Genomic DNA, 18,800 nt, shown 5'->3' with positions numbered 1-18,800 from the left:
AACAGAACAATTCCCATTCGTTATTGGAAATGTGACAATGAAGTCGTATGAAAGAAATCTTAAGAAGACGAGACAAGGAGCAGGAGAAATGTTCAAATATCAGAGAAGACTGATGGGGACAGATTGGGAGTGCGCCCCTTCCCTCTCGGCGTGTCCTGTCTGCTCCTATAGGACGCGCACGGTACCCTGCCGAACACGCGGTGCATAATAACGAGCCAGAGCTGAATGAGAACTGTGAGACCCCGCTCAGAGGCGAGGACCGCTCTGCTGCATTCATCTTCATAAGACACAATATCAGCTGCATATCCAGGGGAAATTATTAATAATTGTTACTATACATAAAAGGAGAAAAAACTGGCAAAGGCGTCAGAAGGCAGCGGAGGAAGTATGACTCTGGGACGTATTGTAAGACAATGGAAGCAGATATGATAATGATTCTGTGATCCAAAGAAACTATATTATTATCATTGTATCATACCCCAAAAAGTGTCAATGTCCAATACTGCAAGTGTCAGAATATCAATGTCAAGTGTCCATCTGCCATTGTTCCGTCTCCCAAGGGTTAATATGTCATTATCCTTAATCGCAAGTATCATTGGACTACACAACAAGTGTCATTGTTTTATTGTTCCACTCGGGATATGTAATGTTTGTTATTTCCTGATTACTGGGAGAAAAAAAAAACAAGCGCAGAACAGATTTGCATAAAGTAATTGTCCGAGACTGGCGCTCACATTTATTATTCATACATGAGAATTGCTGATTTCATTGTTTGTAAAAATCATCAACCTGAAGAATTGAGGTCAAGATTAGTAAATGAGGGATAGAACCATAAACATTCCGTCCATCTCTCCGAGAAAAGACGGTGAAACAATCCTGGGGACTCCGGAGACTGCACCCCATTAATCTGAATCGCAGAAGAAGACAATCTAATTATGTGCTTTAATCAATAAATGTCCCACCAGAAATACAAAAACAGAACCTGACATCCATTAATAACGACTTTCCCAGTGCAAATACACTGATCGTCTACCATAAAAAATGTATCTGCTAGTATACTGCCCTCTATAATTCTATAATGAGATTGTTTCATGTGTACAAAAATACAACTTCTGTACTAATATAAATAGAATGTAATTACTGTAATACTGTCCCCTATGTACAAGAATATACAGTGGGGGGAATAAGTATTTGATCCCTTGCTGATTTTTTAAGTTTACCCACAGACGAAGACATGAACAGTCTATAATTTTAAGGGTTGGTTAGATTTTAACATTGAGAGATAGAATATCAAAAATAGAATCCAGAAAATCACATTGTATAAATTATATAAATTTATTTGCATTTTGCAGTGAGAGATAAGTATTCGATCCCCTACCAACCATTAAGAGTTCTGGCTCCTACAGACCAGTTAGACGCTCGTAATCAACTCGTTACCTGCATTAAAGACAGCTGTCTTACATAGTCACCTTTATAAAAGACTTCTGTCCGCAGACTCAATTCATCAGTCAGACTCTAACCTCTACAACATGGGCAAGACTAAAGAGCTTTATAAGGATGTCAGGGACAAGATCATAGACCTGCACAAAGCTGGAATGGGCTACAAAACCATAAGTAAGACGCTGGTTGAGAAGGAGACAACTGTTGGTGCAATAGTAAGAAAATGGAAGAAATACAAAATGACTGTCAATCAACATCGAACTGGGGCGCCATGCAAAATCTCACCTCGTGGGGTATCCTTGATCATGAGGAAGGTGAGAAATCAGCCTAAAACTACAAAGGGGAAACTTGTTAGTGATCTCAAGGCAGCTGGGACCACAGTCACCAAGAAAACCATTGGTAACACATTACACCGTAAAGATTTAAAATCCTGCAGTGCCCGCAAGGTCCCCCTGCTCAAGAAGGCACATATGCAGGAAAATCTGAAGTTTGCCAATGAACACCTGGATGATTCTGTGAGTGATTGCAAGAAGGTGCTGTGGTCACATGAGATGAAAATTGAGGTCTTTGGCAGTAACTCAACTCGCCGTGTTTGGAGGAAGAGAAATGCTGCCTATAACACAAAGAACACCATCCCCACTGTTAAGCATGGAGGTAGAAAAATTATGTTTTGGGGTTTTCTCTGCTAAGGGCACAGGACTACTTCACCGCATCAATGGGAGAATGGATGCATGTACCGTAAAATCCTGAGTGACAACCTCCTTCCCTTCACCAGGACATTACAAATGGGTCGTGGCTGGGTCTTCCAGCAAGACAATGGCCCAAAACATACAGCCAAGAAAACAAAGGAGTGGCTCAAAAAGAAGCACATTAATGTCATGGAGTGGCCTAGCCAGTCTCCAAATCTTAATGATTTAGAGATGATTTGCAAAGAGAAGTGGACCAAAATTCCTCCTGACATGTGCGCAAACCTCATCAACTACAAAAACGTCTGACTGCTGTGCTTGCCAACAAGGGTTTTACCACCAAGTATTAAGTCTTGTTTGCCAGAGGGATCAAATACTTATTTCTCACTGCAAAACGCAAATACATTTATATAATTTATAAAATGTGATTTTCTGGGTTTTATTTTTCTTTTATATATTCTATCTCTCGATGTTAAAATTAAACTATCCTTAAAATTATAGACTGTTCATGCCTTTGTCAGTGGGAAAACGTACAAAATCAGCAAGGGATCAAATACTTATTTCCTCCACTGTAGCTACTATATTACTGCTCCCATCTATAAGAATATAACTACTGAGAGACATTCGGTGCTCGCTAACAAACTTTCAAGTCTGATGAAATTATTATTCCGAGACATAATACATCTTAATAAGGTCTATTCATTACTCATACTTAATGTTCTCACATTGTTAGATTGTTGCCGATAACAAAAGAAGAAATGAGCAGCAGAAGATGAAGGAGGCAGCCGCGCACATTCTGTCCATGTGTATGATGAAAAGCTCACATTCTGCTGGAAACTAAATAATTACAATATAATGTCCTGAGCTGGGAAGACAAATGTGTCGTGTCCAATAGTTTATTGACAAAACCAGCTCAGCTTATTATTCTGATTCCAGAATTCATGATTCTGTGTCTTTCTTATTCTTCTACCACTTTTTTTTCTATTTCTCTTTCTTTCCCTTCTTCTTACATCACTTTCTCTTCTTTCCTCTCTTTTTATACTTTTTTTCCTCTTCTTTCTTCCTCGTAATCTCTTCTTCTATTTCCACTAGTTCTCCCTGTTTGTTTTTCTTCTTTAGCATTATTTTCCTTATGTTGTTTACATTCATCCCTTTCTTGCTCTTCTGCCTCATCTTTTTTTTATTTGATATTTGGTTTCTTGTTCCTCTCTTTTCTTCTTTCTCCTGTTTGTTTCCAGTCCTCCTTTCCTTCCTTTTTCAACTTTTTCCTCTTCTTCTAATGCCTAGATTTTCTCCCAGATCACTCTCTACATTTAGCTATCTAGTTAGAGATGTTACAAAATTGTAATATCTAGATTGGATTATGAAAGCCACCACTGCGGGTACATAAAATCCATTGTATAATAATCTAACTATTGTAGTTTTGCCCCCAAGAATATAATCTCTGTCTCTCTCTCTTTTATCTCCTTTGTTCCCTCTCTCGTTCCCCTCTTTTTCTGTGAGTATGGGCGCCATTCCCGCTTGCATCTGGACCTGGTGTTATTGCAAGGACCAAAATAAACAGTCATTATATAATAATAATGATAATGTGTAGGAGAGACCTGCAAACTGTTTCCAATACTCTCCATAGACCAGAAAGTATACACTTCAGTCCTTTCCTCCTCTTTTGTATCAGAGTACTAACTTCGCATATGAGACCCCTTTCTTTCCAACAAGTTGAGATCTTTGTGGTAGCACCTCCACTGATCAGGAATTTATAGCATATTCTAAAGATACGTAGCAGGAGAATTATGAATTCAGCTCTGAATGTGACTATAGTATTACACAAAATATACAGTAACTGGATACAAGTAAAAAAGAAAATGTTCAGATCTCCATAGCATTATGTGAATAATTCACTTTTCCAGTCGTAAAGAAGCCGATTTAAAGGCAATCAGTCCTTAGGGTCAACCCTGATAAGCCCTCTATATGGGCATGTAGGTCATATGAAGCTGAATAAAATGATACCTTGATATCTGTAATCCGATGTTTTATTCCAACGGAATCCATAATTTTTTAAATATTTAAATGAGCTGTTAAGATCTATGGGTGGGACATAGATCTCCCTGACAGCTTATTTTATATGAAAGGGGGCATTACCAGTGTGAGACATGTAATGACTGAGTGTCTGCTGTCCTGATTTACTGTTAACGACCCCTTTCATTTAGGAGAGGGAGGAGGATTGATCCTACCAACACGTTCCCTTTAAAGCTCCATTTCCAGCCTCGCGGTTCCTCTCCCAAGTCTACAAGCAGCAGTTTCTTGATATTCTTCTTTTTCTCAGCGCTGTTTTTCTAGTTCTCTGTTATAACCAGTACGGCCTTCTACTCTAAAGGAAATCACCTTGCTCTATAGCAGGTGATCTGAGCTGCAGTGTAAAGCTCTGGGTCTCTGGTGAAACAAGACTTGGAGCTAAGACGACCATAGACTCCAGTAGACAATGCAGTTAGGTTGGAGTCATTGATCAAAGCTACATTGACTCCGTTCACACCTTCTTCTTGTGTTTGAGATCAGGAGGATCCGCTTAGGGGTTCACCACCAATTGAGAATGGGGATGAGACTAATCTGATGAAGGGTAATAATAAAGAATAATAAAGAAAAAGAGCATCAATGTCAGCAGTTTCAGCCTACACTAGACTGATGTGTATGGGGTCTTTCGACGCGGCTTCTGTGCAGTCTGATAGCAGCATTGCTTGGTCTTGGTGCCCTGAGTCCTCGAGAATAAGACCCTTAGCTGTAGACTGACTTGAGTATGAAAAGGAGAAGATCAGCCTCTGTTATGAGATAATGAGGAAAAACGAGCAGCGGGGCAGCGGACGTGTAACATCTTCTCCTCTTCTTATTACATTTTCCTCCGCTCTCCAGGGCCAATAACGGCCTATATAATATAATTGTATTACACCTGCTGCTCCACCACCTCCCAAGTTATCTCCTTAGCAAAAAACCTAATTTGCTGCCAGCTGGTTGTTGAGAGGCGTCTGATGATCCCAAGCAAGAGGTTGTACAGTAAAGCTGATCGCTGTCACTTTCACATAAAAATAAGCCGAGCGCGCTGTAGAGAAGTGTCTGCTGGCAGGCGGAAAGATGCCAATGAAAAAGGTGATGCAAATCTCTCCAAAGCTAATGTACTATTTGTAATACTGGTGTCTCCTTATGTGGCACAGGGGTCTTTGGGTCCCATTAGGCACCATGATCTGGTGCAATTTCTCCCGTACCCTCTGGTCTGTTGCAGTTATAATAATAGAGCAGAGGACGGGAATCAAATATTGTATAATGAAGATGTCTGTGACTTTTTAATAGACCGTTTGTCCCCGAAGTATCAGAATTCTGGAGAAAAACTTTTTGCAAAGTCAAAAAACTTTTGCACAACTCGTAGAGTCCTGTCCAGCGCCACCAACCTTTTGTTCAAGGGACCAGAACTTTGTCGGGAAGGGGGCATGGCCGAACGCACCCTGAATGAGCCAAAAAAGTGCCATAAATTATGATAGAGAAGTACTACAGGTCCTGACTGGAGACATTTCTTGCGGTGCAGTTAGAGAATAGCGGCACTCCAAAGTAAGGTGCACATGTGGGGTCCCAAACCATGTAGTAATGTAGAAAAACTTGGCATTCGGGTGATAGGAGAAGAATAAGTAATTTTATTTACAGTGTCACAGTGCAACTGACGTTTCGGTCAACAAGGACCTTCATCAGAGTAAACACTGGTATGAGTACTGTCTTGGACACAAGGTCCAGGTGGTACAATTTCAGTAGTCCAGGAAAGACTAGCCGTCGACGTGGCAGCGTGAACGCAGTATCCATATGAACGAGCAGGAGCCCACCTCCTCCTCCAGGAGCCCACCTCCTCCTCCAGGAGCGCACCTCCTCCTCCAGGAGCCCTTCTCTACCTCCAGGAGCCCTCTTCCTCCTCCAGGAGCCCTCCTCCTCCTCCAGGAGCCCACCTCCTCCTCCAGAAGCCCACCTCCCCCTCCAGGAGCCCACCTCCTCCTCCGGGAGCCCTTCTCTACCTCCAGGAGCCCTTCTCCACCTCCAGGAGCCCACTTCCTCCTCCAGAAGCCCACCTCCCCCTCCAGGAGCCCACCTCCTCCTCCAGGAGCCCTTCTCTACCTCCAGGAGCCCTTCTCCACCTCCAGGAGCCCACACCAGGAGCCCACATCCACCTCCAGGAGCCCACCTCCTCCTACAGGAGCCCTCCTCCACTTCCAGGAGCCAACCTCCTCCACTAGGAGCCCTCCTCCTCCTCCAGGAGCCCACCTCCTCCTCCAGGAGCCCTCTTCCTCCTCCAGGAGCCCCCTTCCTCTTCCAGGAGCCCTCCTCCATCTCCAGGAGCCCACCTCCTCCACCAGGAGCCCACCTCCTCCACCAGGAGCCCTTCTCCACCTCCAGGAGCCCATCTCCAGGAGCCCACCTCCTCCTCCAGGAGCCTTCCACCTCCAGGAGCCCACCTCCTCCTCCAGGAGCCCCCTTCCTCCTCCAGGAGCCCACCTCCTCCACCAGGAGCCCACCTCCTCCACCAGGAGCCCTTCTCCACCTCCAGGAGCCCACCTCCACCCCCAGGAGCCCTCCTCCACCTCCTGGAGCCTTCCACCTCCAGGAGCCCACCTCCTCCTCCAGGAGCCCCCTCCTCCTCCAGGAGCCCCCTTCCTCCTCCAGGAGCCCCCTTCCTCCTCCAGGAGCCCTCCTTCACCTCCAGAAGCCCTCCTCCATCTCCAGGAGCCCACCTCCTCCTCCAGGAGCCCTCCTCCACTTCCAGGAGCCAACCTCCTCCACTAGGAGCCCTCCTCCTCCTCCTGGAGCCCACCTCCTCCTCCAGGAGCCCTCTTCCTCCTCCAGGAGCACCCTTCCTCTTCCAGGAGCCCTCCTTCATCTCCAGGAGCCCACCTCCTCCACCAGGAGCCCACCTCCTCCACCAGGAGCCCTTCTCCACCTCCAGGAGCCCACCTCCAGGAGCCCACCTCCTCCTCCAGGAGCCTTCCACCTCCAGGAGCCCACCTCCTCCTCCAGGAGCCCACCTCCTCCTCCAGGAGCCCCCTTCCTCCTCCAGGAGCCCACCTCCTCCACCAGGAGCCCATCTCTTCCACCAGGAGCCCTTCTCCACCTCCAGGAGCCCACCTCCAGGAGCCCACCTCCACCCCCAGGAGCCCTCCTCCACCTCCAGGAGCCTTCCACCTCCAGGAGCCCACCTCCTCCTCCAGGAGCCCCCTTCCTCCTCCAGGAGCCCCCTTCCTCCTCCAGGAGCCCTCCTCCACCTCCAGGAGCCTTCCACCTCCAGGAGCCCACCTCCTCCTCCAGGAGCCCCCTTCCTCCTCCAGGAGCCCCCTTCCTCTTCCAGGAGCCCTCCTTCATCTCCAGGAGCCCACCTCCTCCACCAGGAGCCCACCTCCTCCACCAGGAGCCCTTCTCCACCTCCAGGAGCCCACCTCCAGGAGCCCACCTCCTCCTCCAGGAGCCTTCCACCTCCAGGAGCCCACCTTCTCCTCCAGGAGCCCACCTCCTCCTCCAGGAGCCCCCTTCCTCCTCCAGGAGCCCACCTCCTCCACCAGGAGCCCATCTCTTCCACCAGGAGCCCTTCTCCACCTCCAGGAGCCCACCTCCAGGAGCCCACCTCCACCCCCAGGAGCCCTCCTCCACCTCCAGGAGCCTTCCACCTCCAGGAGCCCACCTCCTCCTCCAGGAGCCCCCTTCCTCCTCCAGGAGCCCCCTTCCTCCTCCAGGAGCCCTCCTCCACCTCCAGAAGCCCTCCTCCATCTCCAGGAGCCCATCTCCTCCTCCAAGGGCCCCCAGTCTCCTTCAAGACCATTGTGTAGAATGTCAGTATTGAAGAATCGCACTCAGATGGGGGAGCAGAAACCTGCTGACAGATTCCCTTTAACAGCATAACCCAGGAGAGTATTATAGAATGTAAATGTATTATTTTGATTTAATGTGTCACGATGCATCACTTTTGTATATGACGTTCATGCCTTCTCAGTACAGACTGGTATATATTTGTATGTGGCAGGCACTTGTTGCTGCTGACACATCCACCATAGAATTGTAGCTGACAACCTCTGCACAATATGTTCCAATTTCACAGTTAAAAGTCATTATTGTGGCCCCCCTCTGTTCGGTGAGCAGCTGTGAATCCACAGGAAATTTATTTTCCGTATAGAAAACTGTGGAAATGTGATTCTTAATGAGTTTAGGCAAATTGTCCAGGATCAGGGGCCACAGAAACCTCATGGGGACGTGGAGAGAAAAGGCTCAGAACTGCTTGGTAAGAATGGTCGCCCATTCCCAGAGAAAATCAATAATTAGATAATTAGAATGAGCAATGAGACTTGGTATAAGGCCAGTTTCACACGTCAGTGGCTCCGGTACGTGAGGTGACAGTTTCCTCACGTACCGGAGACACTGACTCACGTAGACACATTAAAATCAATGTGTCTCTACACATGTCAGCGTGTTTTCACGGACCGTGTGTCCGTTTGAAAAACACGGAGACATGTCAGTGTTCGTGGGAGCGCACGGATCACACGGACCCATTAAAGTCAATGGGTCCGTGTAAACACGTACCGCACACGGATGCTGTCCGTGTGCCGCCCGTGTGCCGACTGGGTACCACACGGACCGTGCAGGAGACAGCGCTACAGTAAGCGCTGTCCCCTGCATGTGGTGCTGAAGCCGCCATTCATTCCCTCTCCCCAGCAGCGCTCGCTGGAGAGAAGGAATGAAAAATCATTGTTTTTTTGTTTTTTTTTGTTGTTAATAATAATAATAATAATCTTTATTTTTATATAGCGCTAACATATTCCGCAGCGCTTTACAGTTTTGCACACATTGATCACTGTCCCCAATAGGGCTCACAATCTAGAATCCCTATCAGTATGCCTTTGAAATGTGGGAGGAAACCGGAGTGCCCGGAGGAAACCCACGCAAACACGGAGAGAACATACAAACTCTTTGCAGATGTTGTCCTGGGTGGGATTAGAACCCAGGACCCCAGCGCTGCAAGGCTGCTGTGCTAACCACTGCACCACCGTGCTAAATAAAGTTCCCGGTAATCTCCCCCCTCCAACCCCCTGTGCGCCCGCCCGCTGGCATTAAAATACTCACCCAGCTCCTTCGAAGCTTCCTCTCAGCGTCGCAGCTTGTCCTGTATGAGCGGTCACATGGTGCCGCACATTACAGTGATGAATATGCAGCTCCACCCCTATGGGAGGTACCTGCACGGTCCGTGTGGTACCCAGTCGGCACACGGGCGGCACACGGCTGCCGCACGTGTGCCACACTGATGTGCCACGTGAGCACACGGACACGGATAACTCCGGTACCGATTTTTCCGGTACCGGAATTATCTGGACGTGTGAGACAGGCCTAAGGGGGAGGTTCAGGTAAGAAGGGGTTATCTGGCCACTTCCAAAAGTTACTGCCAGTCCAAAAATTATCCCTCAGCACCTCATCCTCATAACAGGGCACATTCTGCTCAGATAAGGGTGCATGCTACTCCACTAAGGCGATAAGGGAATAGGAGCTTGTCACCAGGTATTCTTTGCCCCATCTAAGAGCATAACGTTGTGGCAGAGACCCTGATTCCAGCGTCACATACTGGCCAGCTTGCTACAGTTTTATTAATATCACTGTTTTCTCTGCTGAATATCTAGCAGTTCTTAAACACTGAGCTCTTTATAACCCCACCCACACCGCTGATTGGCAGCTTTCCATGTACACTGTGCATAGGCAGAAAGCTGTCAATCAGTGGTAGGGGTGGGGTTATGAAGCGCTCATGAATGTAGAGGATTGTATGACAGCAGTTTTACTAGTTCTCTAGTGTTAATCTGCCGCTAATAAAGCAGTGATTTTATCAAAACCTCCGCAAGCAGACAAGTAAGTGACACATCGCTGGAATCAAGGTCTCTGTCCTATGCTTCTTTCAGATATTGTACTAAAACCTGGTGACAGATTCCCTTTCAATTGTAAGCCATTCTCTATCCATAAAAAGAGAATAATGCACTGATCGCTGGGGTCCATTCGCTATGACACCCTGTAATCCCAAGAATGGGGAGAAGCAAAAACCATAAGAACAGGGCTATGTGGAGCCCCTTAATTGCAGTGGAAGTTTGCATACTTGATCTCCATTCCATTCAATGTCTATGCGAAAGCTGAGTTTATCCGAACCCTCCAAAAATGTTCCTACTTAGTGACAGTAAGCACAGACCTAAAAAGTTGTGACATTGTTTTACAAAGTGCAGTATATGAGATACATGCACATTTATCCTATTGGACTGAAAAATGTAAAGCGAGATGCATACACCTGTATTTTTGTATGTTACGAGGCTAGATTTGGGAAGAATGGTGGCAGAACATTCGAGATAAAAGCAGCTGAGATTATACGAGGACGTTCACTCATCACCAGGGCTGGCGTTAGGGGCAGGCAGACCAGGCAGCTGCCTGGGGCCCATGCTCCCCTAGGGGCCCCCAGCTAGCAGCAAGTCACGCAGCCGCTATGGGGCCCCTGTGAGGCAGGGGGGGCCTGCCTGCCGCCAGCGCCTACTCCCCCGCCATATTGAACTATACCGGCGTCTGCCTTTACAGTTCAAAGCAATGATGGAGGAGAGAGCGTCATGAGATGCCTAGAACATGAGGAACCAGCAGTGATGTGAGACATGGGTAATGAGATGCCTAAAACATGAGAAACCAGCAGTGATGTGAGATGTGGGTCATGAGATGCCTTGGACCTGAGGAACCAACAGTGATGTGAGACTTGTGCCATGAGATGCCTAGAACATGAGAAACCTGCAGTGATGTGAGACGTGGGTAATGATATGCCTAGAACATGAGGAACCAGCAGTGATGTGAGACTTGTGTCATGAGATGCCTAGAACATGAGGAACCAGCAGTGATGTGAGACTTGTGTCATGAGATGCCTAGAACATGAGAAACCAGCAGTGATGTGAGACGTGGGTCATGATATGCCTAGAACATGAGGAACCAGCAGTGATGTGAGACTTGTGTCATGAGATGCCTAGAACATAAGGAACCAGCAGTGATGTGAGACTTGTGTCATGAGATGCCTAGAACATGAGAAACCTGCAGTGATGTGAGACTTGTGTCATGAGATGCCTAGAACATGAGGAACCAGCAGTGATGTGAGACTTGTGTCATGAGATGCCTAGAACATGAGGAACCAGCAGTGATGTGAGACGTGGGTCATGAGATGCCTTGGGCCTAAGGAACCAGCAGTAATGTGAGACGTGGGTAATGATATGCCTAGAACATGAGGAACCAGCAGTGATGTGAGACTTGTGTCATGAGATGCCTAGAACATGAGGAACCAGCAGTGATGTGAGACTTGTGTCATGAGATGCCTAGAACATGAGGAACCAGCAGTGATGTGAGACGTGGGTAATGATATGCCTAGAACATGAGGAACCAGCAGTGATGTGAGACTTGTGTCATGAGATGCCTAGAACATGAGGAACCAGCAGTGATGTGAGACTTGTGTCATGAGATGCCTAGAACATGAGGAACCAGCAGTGATGTGAGACGTGGGTCATGAGATGCCTTGGGCCTAAGGAACCAGCAGTAATGTGAGACTTGTGTCATGAAATGCCTAGAACATGAGAAACCTGCAGTGATGTAAGACGTGGGTGATGAGATGCCTAAAACATGAGAAACCAGCAGTGATGTGAGATGTGGGTCATGAGATGCCTAAAACATGAGAAACCAGCAGTGATGTGACAACGCGGGTCATGAGATGCCTTGGGCCTGAGGAACCAGCAGTGATGTGAGACTTGGGTCTTGAGATGCCTAAAAAATGAGAAACCAGCAGTGATGTGAGACGTGGTGTCACGACTCAGCTGTCAGGCGACCCGAGTCCAGGGGCTCCTTTCCTGGCCCTAACACTAGGGGGCGCCCTAGCTGGCCCTGTTCCCCAGGATACTTCAGATGGCGAAGCTGCCGGGGCCTCAGCCCTTGCCTTATCTCCTAAGTTAGCCCTGCGTCTATTCTCTTCCCCCACCCAGGGAAGAGGGGGCGCTTCTGTGCACCTCAGTACACCAACCCGACAAACAGGGCAACAAAGACAATGGGTAGCCTTTAGCCATGCAGCAAGGGCTAACTCTGACGAGGATTATTAATAGAGCCCACATTATATAGGGAAAAGAAGTGGCTGACCGAGCACAGCTGAGAACAGGGACTTCCACCATGGCCGATTAACCCCTGTTCTGCTGGAACAAATATACACATTTAACAAGACGGAGAAGTGCTTCTTCTCAGCGCTGGAGCAGGAGCAACCAGACGTGCGGTCTTCTGGCTCCGCTCCATTACGGTAACCCCGTGACACGTAGGTAATGAGATGCCTAAAACATGAGGAACCAGCAGTGATGTGAGACATGGGTCATGAGATGCCATTGACCTGAGGAACCGTAAGTGATGTGAGACGTGGGTCATGAGATGCCTTGGACCTGAGGAACCAGCAGTGATGTGAGACTTGGGTCATGAGATGCCCTGAACCTGAAGAACTAGAAGTAATATGAGACGTGGGTAATGAGATGCCTAAAACATGAGGAACCAGCAGTGATGTGAAACGAGGGTCATGAGATGCCCTGGACCTGAGGAACCAGCAGCGTTATGAGACTTGGGTCATGAGATGCCCTGGACCTGAGGAACCAGCAGTAATATGAGACGTGGGTAATGAGATGCCTAAAACATGAGGAACCAGCAGTGATGAGGCACAGCAACCATGAAATGCCTAGAAACCTTGAGGAAATGTGGAATACCCGCTAGAACCATGGGGTACTCAGGCCGGGTCCGGCTGTACGTAAAGGGGTGGTCACAGTGGCAGTGACCCGGTCCGTGGCCCTGGGCATCCAGTTAAAGGGGATGAATGGAAGTGGAGAATAAAGTCTATAATGGATAATTTGTGACGCCACCTGTGGTATTCGTCCAGGGATGGCCAACACTGCTTAAAGGGGTCCAATCCGGCTGATGGAGTTGCAACAGAGTTGGTATAGCTCCTAACATGTAGAGCTTAGTACCCAGGGCTACTGGTACAGTTGGTAAGAGGGATGATTGATGGTGTGGTGCAGGACTGAGGGTGCAGGAAATAATTGAAGGACACATGGATAGCAGTTTCCTTTACCTTTTACTGATGAAATGCAGGTACAGTCCAGGGTACAGTTAGCAGGTGATGATGGGATCCGGACAACCTGGAAACAGCATGGGATCCCCCTAACCAGGTGGGTTCGGAGGCCTTCCCTCTGCACTGTATATCTGACCCTTGCTGCCTGAAGCTCTGCACAAGTCCTCTCATTGTCTGTACTCCCAACCTGTATGGCTGACAGCCTGAACTTTTCATGGGCACTGTCTTCTCACTGGCAGCCCCAGGCTCCTGACTTGCTGTGGTACCTGCAGATGTTTGATAGGCCAGGAGACCTGCAATCTCCTGCCCTCCGGTTCTAGCTGCTGGGCCTTTAGTACCGGTGCAGCCACGGACCACGGTGTCCGGTTTCTCTTGCACTTAATACTGGGAAGAACTCAATTGCAGCTCCACTCCAAGCCTCTCTCCTCACACACTTCATTTCCCTTCAGTGTCTCACACTAGATTCACTATCCCAGCCTCCAGACCAGAACTTATAGGGAAGCTACCCTGAAACCGGGTTTAGAGCTCCCCCTTCTGGTCTGGAGTTAAGAAGGTGTTGTATGCTTGTGTTACCTGCTAAATGGATCCCTTCTTACTTCCAGGCATGACATCACCCTCCCAACCCCACCCCCTGAGCAAGGCAATACCATTGTGGCAACCGGACTCCTGAGATGCCACAAATGCAGTGGTGAGGGACAAAGTAACTAAACTGCCCATACCCTGAGGAACCTGCAGTGATAAGGGAGAGAGGTCATGAATGATGTTCCCCATCTCGGCTACCAGCTTTATTCTCCATGTCACTTTGCATTCGGCTGCCGATCTACTTTGCATTTCATTGTGATTCACACTTTGTCTCCTCTATTAATTTCAGCCCTCCAGGTCGTTGGAGTGAGGAAGGAACAAAAATTGCAATTATCATCGTTTGCGTTTCATAATTGCAGATAAATAGGCGAGGTGTACAGATTAATAAATAGGTCCCGCAGCCTCTTACCATTATCGCACTTTTCATGAAATTACATTGATCTCAGGACTGATAAGTGCAGGAAAGCGGCACCAAAAGATGCAGAATTCACCAAAATAGTTGGGAGATCTGAGCGGGGATCAGAGACATTGTCTGTTGAGAAGTGTCATACTAATGAAGTCCATGGAAAGAGAGAAGCAGCAAAGTCCGAATTCTCTGGTGTATCCTCTGTAAATCAGAACCACAGAATTATGAATGCAGCTCTGAATGTGCCCCGAGCATTAGATGATGGCGCACTTACAAAGCTTGTCACCATCACACATAGATTTAACCTTTGAAATAGCACTTCATGCACCTTCCCTTATCTTTCGTCTATCTCTTCTCCGGTGCTGTATTTGCACAGGATTTACGGAGGTAATTTCTGACAAAGACACAAGGAACGATGCAGCTGAGACGTGACCTTTGCAATGGAAATGAATGCATAAAACCGTTCCTAATATCAGACAAAAAAAATAGCCAAAAAACAGACACAAAGAAAAATAACATCTTTAGTACAAGTTACAGGGATGGAGGACGTCCAGCTGCCAGCCAGACCTAACCGTGGCCTGAACCGCACATTTAATGAATCGTACGTGTCCCCGAGGCTCAGGATTGTATGAAGCTTCTCTCCAGCATCATCATAATAAGTGTCTGCCGTGTCCAACCTCCCACTGGGACATGTAAGCTTTACCCTGCGCCTTGTTACAGATGAAATATAGAAAGCGCTCTGCTGGAGGAGAAGAGGTGATTGCACTCAGCACGACTCAGCCTTTTCTATGGATCTTGATAGGCTTCTGATGCTGGAAATCTTCCATAGACACATCCTTAACCCGACGCTACTTCCATTACCGAAAGAAAGAAAGTCACCTTGATTACAACGACATTGAAGGAGCTGACATGTCACTAAGTGCCAAAAAGTCTCTACATCCCCCTATGTACAATAATACAACTATTATAATACTGCCCCTATGTACAAGAATATAACTACTATAATACTGCCCCTATGTACAAGAATATAACTACTATAATACTCCCCCTATGTACAAGAATATAACTACTATAATACTGCTCCTATGTACAAGAATATAACTACTATAATACTGCTCCTATGTACAAGAATATAACTACTATAATACTGCCCCTATGTACAAGAATATAACTACTATAATACTGCCCCTATGTACAAGAATATAACCACTATAATACTGCTCCTATGCACAAGAATATAACTACTATAATACTGCCCCTATGTACAAGAATATAACTACTATAATACTGCCCCTATGTACAAGAATATAACTACTATAATACTGCTCCCTATGTACAAGAATATAACTACTATAATACTGCTCCTATATACAAGAATATAGCTACTATAATACTGCTCCTATATACAAGAATATAACTACTATAATGCTGCCCCTATGTACAAGAATATAACTACTGTAATACTGCTCCTATGTTCAAGAATATAGCTACTATAATACTGCTCCTATATACAAGAATATAACTACTATAATGCTGCCCCTATGTACAAGAATATAACTACTATAATACTGCTCCTATGTTCAAGAATATAGCTACTATAATACTGCCCTATGTACAAGAATATAACTACTATAATACTGCCCCTATGTACAAGAATATAACTACTATAATACTGCCTCTATATACAAGAATATAACTACTATAATACTGCCCTATGTACAAGAATATAACTACTATAATACTGCCCTATGTACAAGAATATAACTACTATAATACTGCCCTATGTACAAGAATATAACTACTATAATACTGCTTCTATGTTCAAGAATATAACTACTATAATACTGCTCCTATGTACAAGAATATAACTACTATAATACTGCTCCCTATGTACAAGAATATAACTATTATAATACTGCCCTATGTACAAGAATATAACTACTATAATACTGCCCTATGTACAAGAATATAACTACTATAATACTGCTTCTATGTTCAAGAATATAACTACTATAATACTGCTTCTATGTTCAAGAATATAACTACTATAATACTGCTCCTATGTACAAGAATATAACTACTATAATACTGCTCCCCTATGTACAAGAATATAACTACTATAATACTGCTCCTATGTACAAGAATATAACTACTATAATACTGCCCTATGTACAAGAATATAACTACTATAATACTGCCCTATGTACAAGAATATAACTACTATAATACTGCTTCTATGTTCAAGAATATAACTACTATAATACTGCTCCTATGTACAAGAATATAACTACTATAATACTGCTCCCTATGTACAAGAATATAACTATTATAATACTGCCCTATGTACAAGAATATAACTACTATAATACTGCCCTATGTACAAGAATATAACTACTATAATACTGCTTCTATGTTCAAGAATATAACTACTATAATACTGCTTCTATGTTCAAGAATATAACTACTATAATACTGCTCCTATGTACAAGAATATAACTACTATAATACTGCTCCCCTATGTACAAGAATATAACTACTATAATACTGCTCCTATGTACAAGAATATAACTACTATAATACTGCCCTATGTACAAGAATATAACTACTATAATACTGCCCTATGTACAAGAATATAACTACTATAATACTGCTTCTATGTTCAAGAATATAACTACTATAATACTGCTCCTATGTACAAGAATATAACTACTATAATACTGCTCCCTATGTACAAGAATATAACTATTATAATACTGCCCTATGTACAAGAATATAACTACTATAATACTGCCCTATGTACAAGAATATAACTACTATAATACTGCTTCTATGTTCAAGAATATAACTACTATAATACTGCTTCTATGTTCAAGAATATAACTACTATAATACTGCTCCTATGTACAAGAATATAACTACTATAATACTGCTCCTATGTACAAGAATATAACTACTATAATACTGCTCCTATGTACAAGAATATAACTACTATAATACTGCCCCTATGTACAAGAATATAACTACTATAATACTGCTCCTATGTACAAGAATATAACTACTATAATACTGCCCCTATGTACAAGAATATAACTACTATAATACTGCCCCTATGTACAAGAATATAACTACTATAATACTGCCCCTATGTACAAGAATATAACTACTATAATACTGCTCCTATGTACAAGAATATTACTACTATAATACTGCCCCTATGTACAAGAATATAACTACTATAATACTGCTCCTATGTACAAGAATATAACTACTATAATACTGCTCCAATGTACAAGAATAGAACTGCTATAATACTGCTCCTATGTACAAGAATATAACTACTATAATATTGTCCCTATATACAAGAATATAACTACTATAATACTGCTCCTATGTGCAAGAATATAACTACTATAATACTGCCCCTATGTACAAGAATATAACTACTATAATACTGCTCCTATGTACAAGAATATAACTACTATAATACTGCTCCTATGTACAAGAATAGAACTGCTATAATACTGCTCCTATGTACAAGAATATAACTACTATAATATTGTCCCTATATACAAGAATATAACTACTATAATACTGCTCCTATGTGCAAGAATATAACTACTATAATACTGCTCCTATGTACAAGAATATAACTACTATAATACTGCTCCTATGTACAAGAATATAACTACTATAATACTGCTCCTATGTACAACAATATAACTACTATAATACTGCCCCTATGTACAAGAATATAACTACTATAATACTGCCCCTATGTACAAGAATATAACTACTATAATACTGCTCCTATGTACAACAATATAACTACTATAATATTGTCCCTATATACAAGAATATAACTACTATAATACTGCCCCTATGTACAAGAATATAACTACTATAATACTGCTCCTATGTACAACAATATAACTACTATAATATTGCCCCTATGTACAAGAATATAACTACTATAATACTGCTCCTATGTACAAGAATATAATTACTATAATACTGCCCCTATGTACAACAATATAACTACTATAATACTGCTCCTATGTACAAGAATATAACTACTATAATACTGCTCCTATGTACAAGAATATAACTACTATAATACTGCTCCTATGTACAACAATATAACTACTATAATACTGCCCCTATGTACAAGAATATAACTACTATAATACTGCCCCTATGTACAAGAATATAACTACTATAATACTGCTCCTATGTACAACAATATAACTACTATAATATTGTCCCTATATACAAGAATATAACTACTATAATACTGCCCCTATGTACAAGAATATAACTACTATAATACTGCTCCTATGTACAACAATATAACTACTATAATATTGCCCCTATGTACAAGAATATAACTACTATAATACTGCTCCTATGTACAAGAATATAATTACTATAATACTGCCCCTATGTACAACAATATAACTACTATAATACTGCTCCTATGTACAAGAATATAACTACTATAATACTGCCCCTATGTACAAGAATATAA

General features: G+C 44.1%; 1 protein-coding gene across 1 annotated transcript; it reads left to right on the top strand.

Moving 5' to 3' along the window:
• Positions 1-1,745: 1,745 nt before the first annotated feature.
• On the top strand, positions 1,746-7,986 carry LOC138648133 (uncharacterized). Its single transcript, XM_069737637.1, has 2 exons — positions 1,746-1,839; positions 6,059-7,986. Exons 1-2 carry the CDS (start codon positions 1,746-1,748, stop codon positions 7,984-7,986), a joined length of 2,022 nt encoding a protein of 673 aa, XP_069593738.1.
• The last annotated feature ends 10,814 nt before the right edge of the window (positions 7,987-18,800 follow it).

This window comes from Ranitomeya imitator, chromosome 8, assembly GCF_032444005.1.
Source record: "Ranitomeya imitator isolate aRanImi1 chromosome 8, aRanImi1.pri, whole genome shotgun sequence".
NCBI lineage: Eukaryota > Metazoa > Chordata > Amphibia > Anura > Dendrobatidae > Ranitomeya > Ranitomeya imitator.
The sequence above is the reverse complement of the archived record's forward strand: the minus strand, read 5'-3'. Positions and strand labels throughout refer to the sequence as shown.

Excerpts from the sequence above, each read along its gene's own strand:
- LOC138648133 (XM_069737637.1), top strand. The coding sequence starts at position 1,746 with ATGAGGAAGGTGAGAAATCAGCCTAAAACTACAAAGGGGAAACTTGTT. Across the intron at positions 1,840-6,058 it reads AGTCACCAAGAAAACCATTG|GAGCCCTCTTCCTCCTCCAG; the intron begins GTAACACATTAC and ends CTCTACCTCCAG.